Below are 20310 nucleotides of genomic sequence, written 5' to 3'. Positions count from 1 at the left end.
CGATAACCTGGTCAAGGGAGTCTGTCTGAACGACTTGCAGACGCTCAGAACCCTAGACACAAGACTCATAGAACTTCAAGCTGATATCATTCAACATCTTGCGCAGCTCGATCCAGAGCACAGTCGGCAAGGCTGCGTATTCGACCACTCTCAGGATGGCCTCGCGGTACATCGGTGAGGGCCGTCTAGGATTGGTGAGAGACCACATACTAATGTGCTACAGACATCGCTGTCAATTTGACTGATCCACAATGGTCCGGAAGCTATCATGGCAAGCAGAGGCACCCTTCAGACATCGAACAAGTGTTGTCAAGGGCCAAAAGAGCAGGAGTACAGAGGATCCTGATCACTGGCACGTCGTTAGAAGAGTCGAAGATCGCTCTGGAGCTCGCAAAGAAATTCAGTGAGCGATCGAACAGTCTTGCACTGCTAATTTCCCGAGGCTTGCATTGCACTGCGGGGTGTCATCCGACCCAGACGAATGAGCTGGACCAGTTTGAAGCTGGACCGTCAGGATATATCGACGGTCTGAGAGCATTGATTGAAACAGATCAAGCGGAAGGAGGTTCAAAGAGGATAGTCTCAGTCGGGGAAATCGGTCTAGGTAGGCTTGTTCACAACAAAGTAGGACCTGGGTTCCGGCTGACAGCGAGTCAGACTATGACAGACTGCATTTCTGCTCTAAAGAAACTCAACAGAAACATCTTCCAGCGTTGTTAGGACTTGGCAAGCAATTTCGACTCCCAATGTTTCTGCATTCTAGGACTTCAGAAGCGCATCATGATTTCGTCAAGATACTTCGGGAGGCTGGATGGGGGACGAAGGGAGAATCATGGGCCGGAGGCGTGGTACACTCGTTCACGGGTACGAAAGAAGAGGTGGAAGAGCTGGTGAGATTTTACCCGTCGCCAGGATTTAGGCGCTCACAGTCTGGCTTGACAACGCTAGGTCGACATGGGCTTGTACATCGGTATCAACGGATGTTCCCTTAAGACGGAGCAGAATCTAGAAGTCGTCAAGCACATTCCGATAGATCGACTGTTGCTCGAGACTGGTCAGTCGGCGCTCTTCCTGCGGTACACAGGCTGATTTCTTCGGTTCTCCAGATTCACCATGGTGCTCCATCACTTCTACTCACGCCTCGTATGCCCTCTTTCCTGAAGGGCTACCTCAAATTGTAGAGAAAGTCAAGCAACAGAAGTTCGACATAAAGAGTGACCACGGTATCAAAGGTCGGATGGAGCCAGCGGAAGTAGTCGTTATAGCCCATCTCGTTGCGAAATTGAAAGGCATGGACGTCGAGGAGCTGTCCAGAATAGTTTGGGATAACACAATGCGCCTCTTTCCAGGCATGCAATAGCGTATAGTAGTATCTTACAACAGTGATAAGACTATCTAAGTCTCAAACGTGAGGGCCGTCTCTCGTATCATGACTCTGGCCTGTCGTTCGCCCAACCATTCCACTTTGATATCGCTCAAAGCGCTGATTTCCTCCAATGGTCCATCATCAGCCCGGATAAAGGAAATCCTTTTGAAAGGTCCTTTCCCCATAGAACCCACACCGCCTTGTCTAGGAGGTCCACCGACATTGAAAAAGCCACTGAGGCTGCTTCCGACTTTCCAAATCGTGACATTGCCTTCATCCAAAGACACAGTCAAAAGTCTCCGGCCATCCGAAGAGAAATTGACCGACGAAGTAGGCGCTTGATGAGCTTCGAGGACATACAGACGGGATGCGGATTTTAGATCGTACATAATCACTGCGCCTTCGTGCGTACCGACGGCAAGACGTTGAGTGGCGCTGTGAAAGTCGATCGTGGTGTATCTGCAGCTTGTCAGCGGACCTCCAACAGGAGCCACAGTTTGACCTACGCCAAGACAAGTTCGTTCAAGATCACCGTTGCTGCTTCTCTGACCTCTTCCCTCATCTTGCTTATATTCGGATCGAGACTCTTGACGATGGCTTCGGCGATTCTAGGAAGACCATTCTCCAGCACGCTGGGGTTCTTTCGAGCCATGTACACGCAGAGCTTCATGATGCTCGTTCGGCCCTCCGTAGTCTTGGCGTCGAGAATGTCCATAGACAAAGTGGACATGAACAGGCCGGGATTTACAGAGGCAATGTGAAGGACTGCAAGTCTAGCCTGGGCAGAGACGGCTGCAGGTGGAGGGGTATGAGTGGAGAGATAAAATAGTACGCGGAGTAGCTCCATTGGGTCAATGTAAGTTTGCCAAGTTGTAAAGGCCCTCGAAGCCAGTTCAATTGCCAGACCGATGTGAGGACATGAGAAGTCTTCCAGATATAAGAAGATGGATTCGGCCGTGGCTTTGAGGACGCTGGTGCGGACAATCAGCGGACGCAGCTGGGTCAACCGCATACCTAGCACTGAGAGCCTGATAACGGTGTATCGCGATTCCTCCAATCAGTGTGAGCGCCCTCACAGTGTCTGCAGACAGTCGTGTCCGCGGCGCAACGTTCTGAGGTACTATTAAATACATATTAGCTCGTACTGCCCCCCAATGATGACTCACGTAGAGGTACGTGAGCCTGTACCAATTTTTCTATCTGAGACTCTGACATGTTTTCCAAGGTTGAAGCAAAGAGGAGCCTTGCTGACTGCTGCACGATAGCTTTTGGACGTGAGTATATGATAGCCAGTCAGGCAACGGACATACCCGCCGGATCCATATAATGCGCCGCGAAGAAGTCGAGATCAGGTCTTTTGGTAGATTCCGGCAGACCAGCAGAGTAGTAGCCGATGGCCTCCGCAGCTGCCTGCTCATTCTCTGGGATAACTTCAGCTCGAGGATGAGATCTGATTGACTCACCCTGAGAAATGAGGAAGACACGAAGGAGGGTGACAATTGCTAATTGACGCAGGCCGGTGGCCTCAGATGAGATTTGCCATGCAGTGGACCCCTTAGAAGCCATGAACAAGGGAGCACCTCTGTCCTCTTTCAGCAACGCCCAGAATTGCGTAAAGCACTCTTCACGACATACCTTGTTGAACTCAACCCAACGTTACGTTCAGGCTTTGAAACACCCAGCTCACGACGACACATGTCGTCCGTAGCCGCATCTACACTCCATGCGAGGACCAGAGACAACAACGAGCGAGCCAAGGCGAGAGCAGAATCTGAACCTTTTCGCTGCAAGTATTGGTCGAAAGCATGTAAATCGAGCTGCAGCATTCGACCTAGATCGGATTTAAGAGGCGCTTGACTGGAAGTCGAGACCAATGGCAAGGCAGACGTAGTTGCCGTGTCAGAAATCAAACTGGAATTGCCATCAGCAGCACTCTGCATCGCAGTCTGTCATAGTCTCACATCTCTGTCCAATCGCCCGACTGTAACATGTCTCCGGCAGCGTCCAGGCCGGTAGATCGGCGGAATTCGCATGTCTTCAGGTTCCATACCCTTGCTTTGCCACTGGCATAAGTCAATAGAAGATCATGATCGCTCATAAAGATCCTGCGAAGAGGTGCTCTGGCGGCTGGAACGAGGAAGAGGCTGGGGAATTTTCAGCGTTTGTGCTTCGGCCGGTACGTACGACTCCATGATATCTAGCGCTATAAAGCATATCGCGCCATTCTGCGAAGTGCATAAGATGCCCGGGGGTATCGACGCGACCGGTGGATCGTCGAGCAATATGACGCTTTCCACAGGGTCGGCAAAACAAGTCCATGATCCCAGGAGCTCGAATGGTCTCGAGCGTCAAGTTTTTGCCACGAAGAGGAGAACTTACTCGACTGACCAGATCCGCACAACGCCGTCTTCATCGCCCGCGACGAAGAGATCCTTTGGGGATGACAATGTCTTGGCTACAGTCACCCTGGAGGCCGCACGATCTGCCGCGATACCGACATCTTGTGCAATACGGCTTGCAAGGACGTCCTGCAGCGATTGTTTGATTGCGTTGCCATTGGCTGAACTATGAGCAATAGCGACAGTAAGTCACTCACAATCGAGGACCAGGACTTGATCGCTACCGAGAGGCACGATCTGATCTGGCATAGTCTCTGCAACGCAACGGCATAAGGGAGCGATTTTTTCCACGGATGAGACATCTGCGTTAGCCGCTGGCATGATAGCCAACGACTTTTCGAATGCCAACAACAAGAATGCGCTGCGCTGATCTAGCACTACAGCAGTGGAGCGAGGTAGAGATTGGGACATGGAAAAGCTGTTTGACGTTTTAAGGGGCATGCTCTCTCTCTCTCTGTGGATGGCCGACTCACTTGATATTTCTCATTGCAGACGAAGCAGATTGGTCCCGCCGATAAAGAAGTGTGTCTTGCTGCGATGAGGAAACATCAGCCAGTTGTGCTGACCTTGAGAAGGACTTACCTCGCGGCTGATCACAACAGATCTCCAGGCAGGCGTAAAAAGCACATCACGTACCCGCTCTCGAGCAGAGATGGTGATACTCCCCTGAACTTTGAGCTTCAAGCCGTCGCAAGTGAACACCTAGTAGTGACCTGCATCAGCAAAAACTCCTGCGAGACGAGACTTCGTCCTCGCCGTTCAAAATGCACAGCTCACATCGACGGCGTCATCTGTCCACCCTAAACCTTCTCCATCACTCGACATCTTGATTCCTACCCACTCGCCAAACCCATCCCTCTCTACTTCTTTTCCTTCTCCGATACTGAGCGGTGCGTCGTCCTGAGCCTTGGCAGATGATACCTTTGGAGCCTTGCGACGCCCCAACAAACCCGATAGACCTCGATCTGTTTCTGATTTGTCTGCACGGACAGGCGTGGCATCCTCGGTCTCAGGTCGCAACGCGACGTAAGACTTGTTCTTCCGTAATGGCGGATCGTCTCTGCGAGATGAAGTGCTTGGATTCGGCGTTGCTGATCTGAGGATAGAGAGACTTGGAGTGGTGAGCACGGCGGGGACTGCTCGGGGGAATGGAGAGCTCTGACGGTCAGGCTCCTGAGAAGATTGCACAGCCATACTGGGTGATTGAATAGGGTACGACATTAGAGATAGCGATAGGAAATGTAGAAGCTGAGGATCTGAGATTTGATGATCAGCTTTATCTCGCCTGGTGTTACCTACGACCCGAGCTATCGCTGGTAACAGCGATATGGCCGACTCCAGGCAAATCGAGGTGCGACACCTTTTCATTCTTGTGTGGACCAATAGGTACAATCACGACGTGTGTGACATCTCCATTTGGACTCGGGATCCCGCAAGGCCAAGGGATGCCATCGACGAATAGATAGGGCGATTGCGCCTCTTTCACGAAATGGCAAGACCTCCAGTACCAGGAAGGTGAGAGTGACAGTCTTGTCTTTGAGGACGACGCAGTGGATCCAGGGCTATTTTCGAGGTCTAAAGAGGTGACGATGCTCAGATCCGACAGCGAGTAGATATCCAGCAGTCTAAGCACAGTCAGGCATGTCCGAAAGATATCAACTCACCCGACGTCTCGCAGGACTACCAAGCCAACGTCCTCGACCACAGTCATGCAGACGATCGCACCTCTTTCGAAGAGGGGCAGAACCAGCCGATGTATACTCTTCTGTACCGTCTTTGACTCCTCCTCGATAGTGGTAGCCGATCGTCTGGGCTTTGGCCCCCTCTCAGGACGCCGCTGAGCAGCTTCGATGGCTCTAGCTTCTTGCTTTTCCCTCTCGCCCTCTCTGGTCTCCTTCTCCATCTCTCGTTGAACATCAACTTCTTCAATCTTTTCCTTGATCTCCCTAGTCTTTCTTTCCTCCTCTTCTTCCGCCCTCTTCCAACTGAACATGTCCGTGAATGTTCTCTGTGAATCGATGGAGACGGTCGAGCGGGGCGACATTGATCCGTCGACAAAATCATAATCTTCTTTCCCATGTACACCTGGTAGACCTCTCCTAGCCAGAGCCGATAGACGGGTGAAAGTACTATCCTCCTCTTCTTGATCTTTGGCCTGTTCTCGTAAGTGTTCAAGAAGCTCTGCACGTTCGGACAAACTCGTCCGACGATGGCCATGTTCATCATGAGCGTTCAAGGTCGCAGTAGCGGCAGTAAGAGAGGTCGTTGGGAGATGTGTAGCCGATAAAGTTGGAGAGAAACCAGAAGCTAGTCGGATCTTGCTTGAACGAGTCAAACCTGATGAAGTCGATGACGCTGCTCTGGAGCGATGAACGGCGTTGCGAGAGGCATCAGAGCCTTGCAAAGTGGCAGAACCGAACGGAGAGCTCGTAATGATGGATGGCAGGGGTTGAGCAGGAGCTGGAGGGGAAGCATCTTCAGCGGGAAGGAGCGAAGACGTGTGAACCCAGATGGTATTGTCCGATGAAGCCAGAGCTACTCTTCGACATGTCCCGGCCGTCCATGTCGCCAGCCGCGTGGGTTGTACTGGTAAAGCATGATCTGTAGATAGAGGATCCACAATCAGTGGTATAGTCAGCGGAGCGTTGACCATGCTATGTGCGTGTCATATGCTCATGACTGATTGGAATGTTGAACAACCGTGAACCCGATGAGCGGGTCATCGGCAAATATATGAGACCGCTCGAACTTCCGCCGTTGTCAAGATTGATTCTCAGACCTTTCCAGGCGCTAACACTCATGCATGGCCAAATACGGCTACAGAGGCACGTCAAGCTACACATCCCTACAAGCTCAGAGCCTCATCGCCAACAGCACCCGCTACTGGCCTGTCGACGTCCACTGTCTCCAAGCTTTGCCTGAATCCAATTGGAATGGAGCATATCCACCTACAATATGCGCCTCAAACGCCCCGCACAATTGCTCTCGGCTCATTCCTTTGGGCAGGGTGAGTCGGTACACCGCATCTACCCAGTGATCTCCGAAGTAGACTTGTTGGGCGACGGTCATACCTGAGCAATACCACTTCGGTCCAGTTCTCTCGAACCTCCTCCTCCAGCGTCGAGAATGTGCCTTCTTCTCTTTCATGTGTTGGACGAATTTGGCGAGATACTCGTCAAAGTCATGTTCCTTGGTGGTCTCATCTCCGTTGAAGAGGAACGAAACAGGATGAACCCTGCCAAATTGTCCACTGGCCGTCATCCTCATACCCTGGATAGGCAGTTGCTTTGGCAAGAAGGGAAGATCATACGTTTCTAGAGGCCATCGGGAGAGGATCTTTTCGATTCGACTTCCCTCAGGTGTCCAATCCCCCATACCGCGATCGTAGCCATGTCGAAAATGGGCTGTTGGGCATTGGCACCGAAAGCCACAAAACTTGCAAGGTTGCGGTTTAAGCGCCATCATTTGGATAAATCTGACATGTCGAGCTGAGCAGAGGGAAAATATACCTTCAATGACAGGCCAGAAAATCGATCCGACGGGAAGATTCTTGCCCCTCGGTCCAAGAATTGTCTCCTCGTAGTGTTTGACGGTGAGATGAAATGTCTCGAGGTGAGCAAAGAGGGGCATCCTGTTGGATTCTTCTTCCCATGCAATGAGGGAGTTTCGAAAATCGTCCAAAGAGGTATCGTTCTGTGACTCCAGGGAGATGACCACGTCAAGATGTCGTATCAGCTGTCCGATTGCCAGAGCACATCATCGGCGTTCATGCAAAGGAGTCCGTGAAAGGCAAAGTAGCTCTTGAGCTTCTCGAGACTCTTAATCGCGAGAGTATCGGAAGCATACTTCATGCGCGTTTTCGCCATCGCGTTGAAACTTTGACTGACGCGTCCGAGTTTAGCCAACACGTCGAGTCCTTCGGATTCAGAGACGGCGTCGAAGATCATCTCGAAGAGTCGATGAGGCAGCCGAGGAGTGACGGGCTGGGAAGGGCGGGTCACGTATTGACCCATATCGACCAAGTCCCTATTGACGTCGTTGAAGGCAAACATGTTGGCAAGCTGGAGGCCAATCAGCGAAGCATCGTGCAGGGAAACGATACTCACGCACAGGCAATGCGTGACGAGGATGTATCTGTGGGTCAAGGATCTCGTGGCGATGAGCCCGATTAGGTTGACGTTAGAGACGTTAGAGGCTCAGCGTAAGCGCCTGTCTGCAAAAATAGCAATGGAAACTGGCGGGGAACGACGCGTGAAGAATAGGATGATGAAGACGAAGGGAGAGAAGACATATGTATGTGCAATCCTATGCCAGGCAACCCTTATCCCATTCACGCTTGGATGGGATGGAAAATCAGCACCAAGACAAAAATGGGGCACGTGAGATGCAGCATGCGGCATCTCGCGCATCTCCGGGAGAGATGATATCGGCGGCATCGTTTGGTCGAGAATGTCAGTTAGCGTAGTGGGTAACGAGATTAGGAGCATCGTCCCAATTCATTGCCCCTTATCTCTGTCCCCCTTGATAATACTTACATGCATGTGTTGAGAAAAGGAGACCTTCTTTACGTTTTTTGCCTAGTGATGCGCATCATGCGAATCTGAACCTGACGAGCCGCTCGGTGGCTGGGACGTGTGTCAGCAGGGACGGATAACACGAGATGACAAGGAAGGTGGTCTGGACGTAGGGACAAGCTCTGAAACTCACTGGCAGATTTCTCTCCCTGATCGAGTGAGACGGGATGGTCAGCATCCAGCAAACAACAGACAGAGCAGCATGGCCGCTTGACAGCTACACTCACCATTTCGAACCATCGGGATCTGTCGGGTCTGATGGACAAGTCAGTGCCGGTAGCTTCTGTCGCTATGTATCTCCACTTACGGATGTATGGTGAAGGATGAGCCAAATCGGCTAATCTCTGCTCAGCCTGCTCAAGGACAATAGCGAGAGCTCGAGGGTCGGTGATGTTCCTAGGCACAGAGAGGTCAGTCAGGCTCTCTCCCCTTCTCTTTGGTCGAGCGGGCGAACCAGACTCGCCCCGGAACAAGAACGAGGTCGATCTTTCCGCTAAGATTCCCTACTCACCGGTTCCTCTCAAATTCCGCCCTTATCTCCACGCATCTTCTCCTCCACAGCGGTCTATCAACTATCCAGTCCCGAGCATTGACAAGGTACGCCTTGTATAAGGATTTGACATAGGATCTGCGGGGTTCCAAAGCAGAGCGCAACCATGTCAGGGAGAAGGAATGAATGAGTGAGGAGCATGGATGGAAAAGGGGGTCACATTACGATCAGCAATGTCCACCTCGTGAAGTCCATGATCTCCTCTCGCAACTCACCTATGAGCCGCTGAGAAAGACTGTACTGCTCCTGACATTGTTGACAGCCAGACCCTCGATGTCCCAAGAAGCTGTAAGGAATTCTACCAACTCTCGATGCCCCCCAGCCGTCGTCCGTCACCTGCGCAGGAGGGTCAGAGTCTAGGAGTGCAGCGAATGTGGCACTTTCAAGCTGACGTAAAGAATAGGCGGGCCCCAATCTCGTCACGTGATTTAAGCTGTTCTACTCGGGATTATCGTCGGCGTTTTGGGAGAATTCTGATGTCATGTGATGAGTTATGTTGTTGTTTTTGCTTCCGCTTTTGTTGTTTATGTGTGGAGGTTGTCCAGGGATATATAAACACTTGAACAGACACGTCTTCTCTTTCTATCTCAACCCATTCTCACATCACCCAGTCTCTTGTGCTACACTCGACCACTCCAGTCACCTAGCCACCTTCAACTCACTTCACAATGGCCCGAACCAAGCAGACTGCCCGAAAGTCCACCGGTGGAAAAGCTCCCCGAAAGCAGCGTGAGTAGCGAGCAAAGAGGCTCTGGAAACCTGTGAACTCGGCTGATCACCCCCCACAGTCGCCACCAAGGCTGCTCGAAAGTCCGCCCCCACTACTGGAGGAGTCAAGAAGCCTCACAGGTACAGGCCCGGAACCGTCGCTCTTCGAGAAATCCGACGATACCAGAAGTGAGTAGGGTTTGCTTCTCTCAACCAGACCTTGCTGACATTGTCTCGCCCTTAGATCCACTGAGCTCTTGATTCGAAAACTCCCCTTCCAGCGACTAGTCCGAGAAATCGCTCAGGACTTCAAGACCGACCTCCGATTCCAATCCTCCGCCGTCATGGCTCTCCAGGAGGCTTCCGAGGCCTACCTTGTCTCCTTGTTTGAGGACAGTGAGTCGAGTTCAGGGTCTCTTCCCTTTCACCTCACTCCCCTCTCGGCGTACACTTTCTTTTCTGTTGATCTCACCGCCGTTGAATCATGCTGATCCCGCTTAGCTAACCTCGCCGCCATCCACGCCAAGCGTGTCACCATCCAACCCAAAGATCTCCAACTCGCTCGACGACTCCGTGGAGAGCGATCTTAGACGGTTTGATCTTCGTCGTATGGTCATTCGGTATCCTTCGCGTCACGATGCTCTGCTCGAGGCGCTCTTTTAGCTTTTTGTTTTTTTGGTTTCTTTATAGTGCAGGTTGAGCCAAACCCCTTTTCGCATGCATTCTAGCTCCCTGTCGATGTGATGCGAGAGAAAGCCATTGTGTTCAGGTCTTGCAGAGCTCAAACGTCACTCATTCAGACAGCAGCGCCTGCCCATAACAAGGAGAACCCTCCTCAAGTTTGCATGCACATGGTCATTCATGCGATCATCTCTTCGGCGCTCGCCGCCAGATCTTCGCTCGAAAACGTGGCGGCATAGCACTTTTCTTCGTCTTCGTCGTTCAAGGTCACCTTGCAGTCTTGCTCTTGTAGGCCGCAGAGAGAACCTGGTCGCTCGTAATGGTGTCGGCTTAGGCCAAGCTCATCAGAATCGGTCCTATTGAGCCGGCCGCGGGGACGATTGCCCGATTCATCGTCTCAAGATGAACATTGTCGTGCTTTTAATAGCCTGCTTTGCGTTGGGTCTCATCACAGTGAGTTGGAGCGTCGCTGTACGTCTTGCGGCTGCTCATCTCTGACCCTCCGACAGATCCACTTTCTCCTCATGCTCTTCACACCACATCCTATTCCTATCACAGAGGAAGAAAAGACCTATACCACCCTGCCCGACTCGGCCCCTCAGCATCTACCAGCCTTGTCCGATCCAGCGAGCATAGCCCTCAGTATCGTCGTGCCAGCCTACAATGAGGAACTCAGACTGGGAACGATGTTAGATGAGGTGGTAGAATATCTGACCCATCACAAGAGGCATCACCCGAGACAGCCTGAGAACAGTGGAACGCCAAAATTCAAAGATGGAGCAGAAATCATTGTGGTGGATGATGGATCGAGCGACTCGACCACCAAAGTCGCTGAGAGGCTCGCGGCCAGCTGGGCGAAGTATATCGACGGAAAGGGTATCGATATCAGAGTTGTCACCCTGCGGACGAACCGAGGTAAGGGCGGAGCCGTTCAGCATGTGAGTGGAATGATTCCTCTCCATGGACTGCGGGGGTAACTGACGAGATGCTCAAGGGCGTCGTGCACGCTCGCGGACGATTGATCCTATTCGCCGATGCGGACGGAGCTACTCGCTTCGCCGACCTCGACAACCTTCTAGAGGCGATGGAAAAGATAAAGGATAAGGACGGTCATGGCATCGTCATCGGTAGCAGAGCTCATCTAGTGAAGAGCGAGGCAGTGGTCAAGGTAAGCTTGGCTGTCGCCTCGCGTTCGGATCAACGGCTCACATTGCAATCTACAGCGGAGCAAAGTACGCAATGCCTTGATGCACGGCTTCCATCTCTTCCTTCGGACCATCGGAGTCGGAGGGATCAGAGATACGCAGTGCGGTTTCAAGGTGAGCTTTAGTCCTCGTTCCATTCGTTGAAGGACATCGCTCACCACCCTGTAGCTTTTCACCCGCCCCACTGCGCAACTCTTATTCCCAACGCTTCACCTGCACCGATGGGCGTTCGACGTCGAGCTTCTACTTCTCGCCTCGCTCGTTGTTCCGCCTATACCAGTTGTAGAGATTCCCGTCGCTTGGGAAGAGGTGGACGGCAGTAAGATTCGACTGGGATGGGATTCGATTGGCATGGCGAGGGATCTGTTGGTCCTACGTGGGAACCTGCTCTTCGGGAAATGGATCGTTCCAGGCCGGGCAAAGGTGGAAAGTGGGAAAGTCAATGGGCACGCAGAGGTTACCAACGGTATATAGATGAAGATACAGCATATAGCATCGTTCATGACATCATGCCCCAACCTGCAGCATACCTGTATCCTGCTCAAAGCTGCAGTATTCGAGACGAATGGCCTTCGGCTGAATAGTTGGCACATCCCGTCTACATGAAGCGGTGTTTGCAAGAGCTTCTCCACGTCCGGAGAATGTGGCGTTTCAGTCCATGGGGCTGGACGCCTCCTGTATCAGAAGATCATGTATCTTATATGCATCGAGCTGTCTAGGGACGTATGACCCTCTTCGATTTGTTGAATCGGCCTCTACATGAGAATTCCAGATACTCCACACATCATCCTCTCTGGAGCTGCACCAAAGCTTTCTATACTCATTTCAACCCTCTGTGGTCCATGCTCTGTCGTCGCCCGGTCACCATCCCTCTGCCTTCAGGCTTGTGTTCGTCTATTCATAGTAAGTCTTCTCCAGACCTTGCTTTTCACAGCCCTTCCACTCTCCACTCCATAGTCATAGTTCCATCCTCCCCAAATTCCCGACTCCCCTCTGCGATCTCCACTCTCACCGGGTCTTCTCTTCCATTGGCCCGCTGTAAAGTACCACTGAAGGCATAGTTACTTGGAGGTGTCTCCGTCTGATTGCGTTGAGAAGATACCATGCTCAGCACAGATTCGGAAGATTTCTTCGACATTCGTGTTGATCCCTCTCTTGAACGCGGCGAACTCCTGAGCTTCATCCATGCGTTTCCCACTATCTATCGCTTCCTGAGTCATCAGTTTCGCTCTCAACCCCAAGATGGGGTTGTTGATGAGAGCATGGAAGATAGCGAGGTGATCTGGTTGTCTTATATGCGCATCACCTTGACCAGCATCGAAGAGTCTGACCGCAACCCCATTGGAAGGGGAGACCAGCAGAGTAAGAGTTTTGGTCTTCATGATCACAACGTCTCCTTCCTGAGTCTCTGTTTCAAGTGCCAATCGTCGGTTCAAGGCCTTCGGGCCAGTCATGGCGCTTCGCTCAGTTCCCTCCTGCGTATGAGCGGGCCATCCATCTGATCCATCTGAGTGGCCAGTCTGCGACTGGCAGGGCTGCATTGGGCTGGTACTGCCTTGGGAAGGTAGCAAGCTCAACCACTTGGTGACGAGCATTTTTTGGTCACTTGTGAGTGGGACGTCACAGAACTGTCGGAATCTCTTGAATTTTGCTTGGGCGAGTCCTGGGAGTCCCAGTTGATGAGCCGCTTCCGTCATGCGAATGTACAGTCTTCGAGACTGTGCGGTGCTGAGTATGCTCTTGCCCTTCATCTGTCGCGAGTCCTCGATCATGAGACACTCTCTCAAAACTTGCCCATATCGGTGTAAATGGGAGAGAACAAGTATGCGATTGAGTCGAAGTGAAACTTCCAGGTCCATCGATAGTTTGTGCCTCGGGAATTGGAGAGCAAGGGCGTATAATTGCTCCGCGTCCTTCGTGCCTGTCAGCTAGGTCTTCTGTCACCACCAGCCCAGAGTTTCGCTCACCTCGTACTTTCCAGCCGAATACAGCTCGTTGGCAGTTTCTTTCAACTGCAGCGGTCCCAGATCATTGTATCTCCAAACAAACTACCGTCAAGTCAGCTTGGTCGCTCCACAACTGGCCATAAGACTTGACCAACGGGACAGCGGAATGCCCAATTCATTACCACTTCCCCCGGAAGGATGACGACATCTGTCAAAACTGCCACTTGAATTTCTGGGAGACCCGTAGTCAGACTGTAATGGACGTATGGCTCCTTGATGGCCAGGGTCGAGCCCCAAGGGAAGAGATTGCAACATTCTTTGAATGGCTTGGTCAAAGCTGGACTGTCAAACGGGGCTTGGAGCGAGACCACGAGAGCATCACCGGAGATATCCTCAATGGCGCTGGTCATAGTGGCATCAGGAAGGGTCCATCAATCTCGATCTCGATTCTCACAATGCTATGCCAATACCGAGCTTGGGTAGCGTCAAGACGCGACAGTATAACACTCTCCCTGAAAGATCGTTAATGAGATTACATAGCTCAAGTTCCTCACCGTCGTGTCGTTTCGGACATTGCAAGTGCGCGATTGGAATGATCTCGAGAGAGCTGATCGATGTGTTGCCAGCGCTCTCCACCCCGTCTCCAAGACAGGTGACCATCGTCACATTGGCTCCTGCGTACGTGGGACTGACATGGGGTCTAACAGGGTGGTCTTGATAGTACTTGACGACTTCGCATCTCTTGTACGGGATGACGTTGGAGGGCGTCTTGCGCTCCTGGAGATTTCGCTTATCCTTGCCGTCGGCTCCCACCTTCCAATATTGAGACCATCCGCTCACCTTGACTGCGTTCAGAGATCGGTCTTTCTCCTCCAGGAACAACCGTTGTTTCTCACTGAGAACGCCGTCCAAGACATGCTGAGCGACGGTGTCCTGCGCCCCATGGAACGTCCGTCAAAAGTTCGCTTAGAATAGTCAAAGCTCTCTCACCTCGAAGACAGTCTCGCGGGCCAGGATATCCTGCGTCACAGGTGTTTCTGACAGAACAAGATCCAGGGTCATCCTGAGATGCTATGTCCTTACAAGGAGTACAAGTGAAATGAGACACAACGTAGCACTGAAGAACGAGATGCACCGACTCTGTAGTTTGACCCAAGTCGTTGCCAGGTACCATCAAGTGGCACCTTGGATAACGGGACGCGGTACAGCCATTCGCTCTTTCGAGCTTGGACGGGCTCCGCTGCTTACGACGAGACCCAGCGACTAGCACAACATGCTACTGCATAATCCAAGCAGGACAACTCACTGGTAACTCGTACAAGCAGTGATGTGCATGCCAGCATCGTCTCATAGCCGCCTGCAAAGTGGTGCACTATGTGGCCATTGTATTACCCCTGATGTTTCATGTTGAACATTTGCAGCGTTGACTCAATGAGCAGCACATTTGGATGATATTTGATGTTGACATCCAACTTGACAGCTTGCGACATATCTGGACATGTCACAGGATCCTGATGATACTACAGAGACGCTGACAGAGGTACAATCGAGTGAGTCGATACTCCTTGGTCCCCACCTCTTCTCCAAGCTGAATTTCCACGAGTTGCTCTAAGGGCATCCCCATCAATACCTCGTCAAAAGCTCCCACTCGATGTCCTAATCTATACAGCGGCATTTCTATGGACAAAACCAGAAGGCTCAAAAGTCCCTATCCTCCCTATCTCAAGCCAACAAAGGTCTCAACGACAAGCTCGTCAGCAAGCTCTATCACAAAGTCGACCTTCACTCCATTGAGGCGTTCAAGAAATTCTTCAAATACTTTACTCGATCCCAATTGGCGGTCAAGAAACGAGATCTTCAGTCTCCACCTGTAGAGGCTCAATACCAATATGGCAAGCGTCACGCATACCTTACTGGATTGATCGAGCATATGGACGTACGGCTGAGCCACAAAAACACTTCTCAAGCTCTGCGCTGGATCAAGCGTTTGAAAAAGGAATGGGCTCGAAGACCAAACACGACGTTGGTTCCTCTGTCACACGTCATTCGACTAAGCACTCACTCGAGGAGACAGACAGTCTATGCCCTTGCTACATCCACCAGCCACTATCACCGGAAGCACCTCGGCCTACCCCATTGGGCTTATTGCTGCAATGCGTTCATCCCAAATGGCTTTCACTCGGTTGCGAGCTGAAGATGGATGAGTTCAGGCGTGTCAACAACCTCGATAAGTGTCAGACAGAGAGACGCTATGGAACAGGATACTGGAATCTCACCTATTCTACCCTGGACATTGAGTCATACATGAGGGCAATGTCTTCGAAGTCCCTCAATTTCTTCTCGCATGCCCCAATTGTGATGATGGATGCGAGAAGCTATGTGTTTAAAGCATGCCTTCCCGAATTCAGCTCTGCGTTCTACAATCTCCCATCTCGATCTCCTGCAGAAAACAGACCACTCTTCATCCTCTCGCCTCTTTCTCATTGGACGACACAACATCCAAAATATGAATCACTCGCTTTCAGACTCCGCGCTCAACAAAAGTACCGACAAATCCGATTGCTGATCAACAAGAAACCTCCCATCACGAAGGGAGATGAATGGCTTGACTGGATCACTACCAAAGGTGCCTGGCTGCAGAAATTGCCAGGGACTTGGGAATCGTGGCCTCTGTCAAAACAAGAGATTTTTACCGCTCGACTCGCTGAAAAGATGGATCCATTGCTATTCTTGCTTGGCGCAGTCGACCTTGGCGGCCTCGAAAACTTTTCACCACAGGCGATTGAGGATATCATCGATATGAAGTGATGACTATATATCGCGGGACTCGGGAGAGCGGTTTTTAGAGACCGATGTCTATAGCTTGCCAGACGCACGCCGTGAAGGGGTAGGATGACTTCCAAAGGCGGCCGAGCCGTCATCTGAGACTTTGTATACAGTATACATACATTTTCAACATCCTTGAACTGTCTTCACATCATGCTGATTCTGCTCCAACCAAAGACTAAACGAAGTCTTTCTCTACAGTCTCCCTGCCGCTACATTGATGTCTACAGGAACGTTTATCGAAGTCTACATTGACGACCCAATCTAGACGTACAAAGCCAGTGTGAGCGAGTTGACCGCAAGCCAGTTCTTAACCGGAAAGTCAGTGTTATCTTGGCCATGCTGAAATAACGCGAGCTTACTCCTTCAGTCAACTGCTTCTCCTCCTACGAGAACCATTTCAGCAAGTATCCACTCCAAAGGCCCCACGATACTCACAATCAAGAACTCGATGGGCATATCAACGAGGTGACCTTTAATTTTGGACAACTCTCCCTTGATCTGCTGCAAGGAGAGATCTTTGTTAGACACATGGCCAGTCTAGCAGACAGCGTTCAGCTTGTGTCGCTACGCTTCGTTGCCGACTTACCGAGATCCCAGCCGAAGGGGCAATGTACGATACATAGTCGTTCCAGTTCCTGATATCGTCATTGGGGACGGGTCTAAAGACCCTTTCGAACGCCGCGCGGTTACTTCTTCCAGTCTCGGTCCACAATCGTTCGAAACTGTCTGATAAGACATCCTCCACGGCTTTGTCCTCTTCCGAACCCCAATCATACTCCAAAGGCGAAGGAGCGGGATGCATAGCAGCGTTAGGCTGAGAATCGCGATCGAAAGCAGGTTGAGGGGGGAGCAGACCAAGGTGTTCTGTCCATGGTCAGGATAGTCATCGGCGGATAAACCCACCTCTCATCAATGTTCTACGCCAAGTCGTCGCGACCCTCGATGCCATGTATTTCTTCCCGTCCATCATTGATTCTACCATGTCTTGATCTTCAATGACGACAGCAATCTCCGAATCGTGATCTCCATTCTGACTTCTATCGTTCAGGTTGGCACTGCCACAGATGACCCGGCGATCGTCGACAATCATGAGTTTGCTGTGAATGTAGCAGAGCTGGACGAACAATCAGACGCAGACCCCGGATGTGACTCACCTCCGTCACAAAGCATTCCCTTTCTGTCGCCTCCGTACCTGCCCACTTCTCATCCATCAAGCTTGTCTTGGTTTGGAAGGCGTGTTGACACACATTGTCAGATACTTGGGCATCTGTTCTTCCGAGAGCGCTCTCGAATCGATGAATGATATCTCTGGCCTCATCGACCGTCTTGGGCAGCTTGACAGCCTTTTCTACCGTGTCGGCCTTTCCAATCTGGTCAACTCGGGTTGTCTGGTCGTGAGGCTTCTCGATATTGACGACCTCGTCAGCATCTCCGGTCACGTCGTCGGAGCCAACGTAGATCTTGGCTAGGGCAACCTGAGCCTCGTGGAAGGACACCCCAGACTGGGAGGCACTGTCAGTACGATAACGATGGTCGACTTACAATCCTTTCCATCTCCGCTAGATGATTAAATGGCGAATTGATACGATCATAGCTACGCAGATTCCAGAACGTGATGTATTCCATCGGTTCGAAGCCCTCTTTTCGCACCACTTCAAAGATTGAAGCGCCACCTCGGTTGATGATCCGATATTGCGCTTCCATAATCGCCTTGAGCCCCGATTGAGATTTGATATCACCGGGGAAAGCTGGGACTGCAGGAATGAGGACAATGATCTTGAATTTCCGGCCTTCTTTCGCGGCGGAAATGATTCGCTCTGCTAAGGCGGCACCAATTTGATTCTTGACGGGGTCCCCAGTATGTGTGGCGGAGATGCTTGACATCAGCGCCGATTTCCGACTAGGAGCCTCACACTATCTATGATCAGCTTGGCCCCTGCCCCGCTCGACAGATACTCACAGAATTGGTTCTCAATGTAAATACAATGATTGGCTTCACGAATCAGACCGATGTATGCCTCTTGGACCGTCAGTCGACCGATATACTCGACGGCTCACGTTGTATGCTATCTTCCAGAAGGGTACCGTGACTCCAGTCTGCAGCAGATCTGAGGACCTGCACTCGGCAATGTCCATTAGGAACATCCTCCTTTGCGCGAGGAGCCTCAGACGGCGGCCAATGATACGGATGCGCAAATTGTCGACCTTTCTGCGTGGGCCTTAGCTTGTCTTTCGCCGCAAAGTTCCCACCTCTTTCCATTCTGCCAGGTGTGGATGATGTTTTCGGAACTCGTTGTCCTTGATCTTCTTCTCTTCAGCTTCCTTTGCTTCGACTGAGTCCCACGCTAAATTGATATCAGCTTCCTTCGCCCAAGAAGAGACGTGTGAGCTGACGGAGGGGCAATGCAAGCCATTCGAAGTGATGATCGTGCTTGTACCTAGAGTCATTAGCAGTAGCCCAATCGTCGAGTGACCACGTACTTAATGGACTTGACCTATGATGATGAATGAGCGGGATCCATCGCAGCAGACTCACAAAATTCCAACGCTCGCAGAAGTGTTGGAACAGGTCGACTACACTTGGTCCTACCATCGTCAAAGAAGTGTCATGCCATGCTGAGAGATTCTCAGTGAGGCACCGAAGTCCGACCAGTTGGGCTCACGCATTCGCGGCGCCTCCTGTATCGCGAGGGCATTGGATGTGAATTTATCGACAGTCTGACGTTGGTGAGCTGAGAACCATCACCTGATGTTGCATTCACCTGGAAGTCCATGATACGAGAATTATTGTAATCTGAAGACGTTTCAGCAAATCACTTTGGCAGGCAAGGGTAGCCGACCTTGACCGGGAAACAAGCTTTTGGAGAATTCCGTGGGATGTACATCGGCCAATGGATGGTTGCGCGTATCCCAACGTCCGTAACAAGCATCAAGACCACCCATGGCGGCATACGTGCAGTCGACGACACAGAGCTTCTCATGGTGGGAGAAATAGTATACGAGCTCGCCTACGAGCTCGGTTAGCGTATCTCGAACGCATATGAGTTCAAGAGCTTACCTCCTGAGTGATCTGGATGTCTCATACAGGCGATATTCTCATGCAGATCCTCTAGAGCATGTTTGGTGTGTTTCGAAGACAAGGCCATGGATGCTGTGACCTGTCAAAGTGAGCTGTGATGTCAGTCATCAGATCGACGCACCTCTTTATACACCATCACGTAAATCCTAACCCCTTCCTCTGCTTTGCGTTTCAAAAGACGGTCAAGGCGCCATTCAGGGAACAAAGCGGCAGGCCGACGAAGCTTTGATCTGGTAAGTTTGGCGAACAAGCTGGACTGCCACGAGTCTCACCTGTAGCTCTGGCGAGAGCCACCAATCGAGAATCATAATGGACTGCGCGGACATTCAGCTTCAATAGGAGATCACTCGCACCTCCTTCGCGCCGTCGATGAGTTCAGACAAAGCCCAAAAATAGTCTAGGTGATTTCTCAGCTAGGCAATCTTTTGCTCATTTGTGCAGCTCACCATGCCCGTCTACATGCCATTTCACGATATTGCCTGTAAGCGCCTGTATTTAGCTCGTGATCCACCTTTGCCAAGCTCAAGACGTACCATCTCGCTCTCCTGCGAAACTCCTGAATCGATGACCATCCCGTATAGCTTCCAATTTTGCATCTCTTTCCTGCTCCCACGCCTCATCATGTCGATGATTCGGGTTCAACGTTGTCGATATGGCCACTCCTAATTTTGAGAAATCACTCCCAATCTCGTCAATCTTGTTCCGGAACCTCCTCAATGGATTATGCGTCTTGGAGTCTGGATCAGGAGCTTTGGGATGACTCGCTGCTACCGCTGCTGGGTTCGACATGGTGTCAGAGAGGAAGTTGAATCGGTCGTGTGCCCAGGACAATGCAAGGCATGGAGGTGGTGCATTGCACCCGTTACATTGTTCCGGGTTTGCGTCATCAATCTCGGATCCGAAGTTGTCGTTACGTAATAATATGGGACGGTCGCGAATGCTGGACGCGTCTCAAAAGTCAATGTTCAATAAT

At 51.4% G+C, this 20310-nt stretch overlaps 9 protein-coding genes across 9 annotated transcripts; 4 read left to right on the top strand and 5 right to left on the bottom strand.

Annotated features, from left to right (window-relative positions):
* Nucleotides 1-23: 23 nt before the first annotated feature.
* BD324DRAFT_645413 (hypothetical protein) lies at nt 24-1360 on the top strand (the record flags this gene model as incomplete). The annotated part of the gene is made up of 7 exons (XM_022017611.1): nt 24-174; nt 224-403; nt 443-604; nt 658-890; nt 949-1054; nt 1107-1177; nt 1214-1360. The coding sequence occupies exons 1-7, from the start codon at nt 156-158 to the stop codon at nt 1358-1360; spliced, it is 918 nt and encodes a 305-aa protein (XP_021871922.1). The 5' UTR covers nt 24-155.
* Nucleotides 1336-6503, bottom strand: BD324DRAFT_623874 (hypothetical protein). Its single transcript, XM_022015637.1, has 16 exons — nt 5430-6503; nt 5065-5390; nt 4543-5021; nt 4348-4467; nt 4239-4297; nt 3963-4183; nt 3746-3926; nt 3551-3706; nt 3328-3510; nt 3002-3277; nt 2830-2948; nt 2677-2787; nt 2533-2631; nt 2381-2486; nt 1873-2337; nt 1336-1825 (listed from the first exon to the last, which is right to left on the bottom strand). The coding sequence occupies exons 1-16, from the start codon at nt 6416-6418 to the stop codon at nt 1396-1398; spliced, it is 4320 nt and encodes a 1439-aa protein (XP_021871921.1). The 5' UTR covers nt 6419-6503; the 3' UTR covers nt 1336-1395.
* A 48-nt stretch (nt 6504-6551) lies between these two features.
* Nucleotides 6552-7650, bottom strand: BD324DRAFT_408679 (hypothetical protein). The gene has a single exon (XM_022012703.1). It carries the CDS (start codon nt 7393-7395, stop codon nt 6646-6648), a length of 750 nt encoding a protein of 249 aa, XP_021871920.1. The 5' UTR covers nt 7396-7650; the 3' UTR covers nt 6552-6645.
* Nucleotides 7651-8294: 644 nt separating this feature from the next.
* BD324DRAFT_623868 (hypothetical protein) lies at nt 8295-9246 on the bottom strand. Its single transcript, XM_022015636.1, has 4 exons — nt 9105-9246; nt 8851-8967; nt 8647-8735; nt 8295-8594 (listed from the first exon to the last, which is right to left on the bottom strand). The coding sequence occupies exons 1-4, from the start codon at nt 9140-9142 to the stop codon at nt 8563-8565; spliced, it is 276 nt and encodes a 91-aa protein (XP_021871919.1). The 5' UTR covers nt 9143-9246; the 3' UTR covers nt 8295-8562.
* Nucleotides 9247-9557: 311 nt separating this feature from the next.
* Nucleotides 9558-10187, top strand: BD324DRAFT_578800 (histone H3; the record flags this gene model as incomplete). The annotated part of the gene is made up of 4 exons (XM_022013341.1): nt 9558-9618; nt 9678-9786; nt 9842-9993; nt 10099-10187. 4 exons carry the CDS (start codon nt 9558-9560, stop codon nt 10185-10187), a joined length of 411 nt encoding a protein of 136 aa, XP_021871918.1.
* A 354-nt stretch (nt 10188-10541) lies between these two features.
* BD324DRAFT_623864 (glycosyltransferase family 2 protein) lies at nt 10542-12094 on the top strand. The gene is made up of 5 exons (XM_022015635.1): nt 10542-10731; nt 10788-11216; nt 11273-11446; nt 11502-11597; nt 11652-12094. The coding sequence occupies exons 1-5, from the start codon at nt 10681-10683 to the stop codon at nt 11955-11957; spliced, it is 1056 nt and encodes a 351-aa protein (XP_021871917.1). The 5' UTR covers nt 10542-10680; the 3' UTR covers nt 11958-12094.
* Nucleotides 12095-12170: 76 nt separating this feature from the next.
* BD324DRAFT_680800 (hypothetical protein) lies at nt 12171-14571 on the bottom strand. Its single transcript, XM_022019096.1, has 6 exons — nt 14420-14571; nt 13984-14362; nt 13884-13941; nt 13585-13831; nt 13451-13531; nt 12171-13396 (listed from the first exon to the last, which is right to left on the bottom strand). Exons 1-6 carry the CDS (start codon nt 14489-14491, stop codon nt 12545-12547), a joined length of 1689 nt encoding a protein of 562 aa, XP_021871916.1. The 5' UTR covers nt 14492-14571; the 3' UTR covers nt 12171-12544.
* A 356-nt stretch (nt 14572-14927) lies between these two features.
* On the top strand, nt 14928-16237 carry BD324DRAFT_650469 (hypothetical protein; the record flags this gene model as incomplete). Its single annotated transcript, XM_022018151.1, has 4 exons — nt 14928-14979; nt 15043-15062; nt 15099-15451; nt 15508-16237. 4 exons carry the CDS (start codon nt 14928-14930, stop codon nt 16235-16237), a joined length of 1155 nt encoding a protein of 384 aa, XP_021871915.1.
* Nucleotides 16238-16355: 118 nt separating this feature from the next.
* On the bottom strand, nt 16356-20183 carry BD324DRAFT_623854 (hypothetical protein). Its single transcript, XM_022015634.1, has 22 exons — nt 19871-20183; nt 19784-19816; nt 19691-19734; nt 19610-19651; nt 19459-19560; nt 19317-19416; nt 19099-19266; nt 19021-19052; nt 18922-18976; nt 18795-18874; nt 18740-18753; nt 18653-18696; nt 18509-18603; nt 18317-18467; nt 18219-18278; nt 17801-18135; nt 17413-17760; nt 17162-17372; nt 16845-17122; nt 16694-16795; nt 16618-16641; nt 16356-16564 (listed from the first exon to the last, which is right to left on the bottom strand). Exons 1-22 carry the CDS (start codon nt 20124-20126, stop codon nt 16520-16522), a joined length of 2619 nt encoding a protein of 872 aa, XP_021871914.1. The 5' UTR covers nt 20127-20183; the 3' UTR covers nt 16356-16519.
* Nucleotides 20184-20310: the final 127 nt, after the last annotated feature.

The sequence above is a fragment of the Kockovaella imperatae genome (genome assembly GCF_002102565.1).
Source record: "Kockovaella imperatae strain NRRL Y-17943 chromosome Unknown BD324scaffold_5, whole genome shotgun sequence".
Classification (NCBI taxonomy): domain Eukaryota; kingdom Fungi; phylum Basidiomycota; class Tremellomycetes; order Tremellales; family Cuniculitremaceae; genus Kockovaella; species Kockovaella imperatae.
The sequence above is the reverse complement of the archived record's forward strand: the minus strand, read 5'-3'. Positions and strand labels throughout refer to the sequence as shown.

Excerpts from the sequence above, each read along its gene's own strand:
- BD324DRAFT_623868 (XM_022015636.1), bottom strand. The coding sequence starts at position 9,142 with ATGTCAGGAGCAGTACAGTCTTTCTCAGCGGCTCATAG. Across the intron at positions 8,736-8,850 it reads GCGGAATTTGAGAGGAACCG|GAACATCACCGACCCTCGAG; the intron begins GTGAGTAGGGAA and ends CTCTGTGCCTAG. Across the intron at positions 8,595-8,646 it reads TCATCCTTCACCATACATCC|ACCCGACAGATCCCGATGGT; the intron begins GTAAGTGGAGAT and ends CTTGTCCATCAG.
- BD324DRAFT_623874 (XM_022015637.1), bottom strand. The coding sequence starts at position 6,418 with ATGGTCAACGCTCCGCTGACTATACCACTGATTGTGGATCCTCTATCT. Across the intron at positions 2,487-2,532 it reads ACAGGCTCACGTACCTCTAC|TACCTCAGAACGTTGCGCCG; the intron begins GTGAGTCATCAT and ends TGTATTTAATAG. Across the intron at positions 2,338-2,380 it reads TATCAGGCTCTCAGTGCTAG|CGTCCTCAAAGCCACGGCCG; the intron begins GTATGCGGTTGA and ends TGTCCGCACCAG.
- BD324DRAFT_408679 (XM_022012703.1), bottom strand. The coding sequence starts at position 7,395 with ATGCCCCTCTTTGCTCACCTCGAGACATTTCATCTCACCGTCAAACAC.
- BD324DRAFT_680800 (XM_022019096.1), bottom strand. The coding sequence starts at position 14,491 with ATGACCCTGGATCTTGTTCTGTCAGAAACACCTGTGACGCAGGATATC. Across the intron at positions 14,363-14,419 it reads CCCGCGAGACTGTCTTCGAG|GACACCGTCGCTCAGCATGT; the intron begins GTGAGAGAGCTT and ends CATGGGGCGCAG. Across the intron at positions 13,397-13,450 it reads ATTCGGCTGGAAAGTACGAG|GACGCGGAGCAATTATACGC; the intron begins GTGAGCGAAACT and ends ACAGGCACGAAG.
- BD324DRAFT_623854 (XM_022015634.1), bottom strand. The coding sequence starts at position 20,126 with ATGTCGAACCCAGCAGCGGTAGCAGCGAGTCATCCCAAAGCTCCTGAT. Across the intron at positions 19,817-19,870 it reads TTTCGCAGGAGAGCGAGATG|GCAATATCGTGAAATGGCAT; the intron begins GTACGTCTTGAG and ends AGGCGCTTACAG. Across the intron at positions 16,565-16,617 it reads AGAAGCAGTTGACTGAAGGA|AACTGGCTTGCGGTCAACTC; the intron begins GTAAGCTCGCGT and ends TTTCCGGTTAAG.
- BD324DRAFT_623864 (XM_022015635.1), top strand. The coding sequence starts at position 10,681 with ATGAACATTGTCGTGCTTTTAATAGCCTGCTTTGCGTTGGGTCTCATC. Across the intron at positions 11,217-11,272 it reads AGGGCGGAGCCGTTCAGCAT|GGCGTCGTGCACGCTCGCGG; the intron begins GTGAGTGGAATG and ends GAGATGCTCAAG. Across the intron at positions 11,447-11,501 it reads AGAGCGAGGCAGTGGTCAAG|CGGAGCAAAGTACGCAATGC; the intron begins GTAAGCTTGGCT and ends TGCAATCTACAG.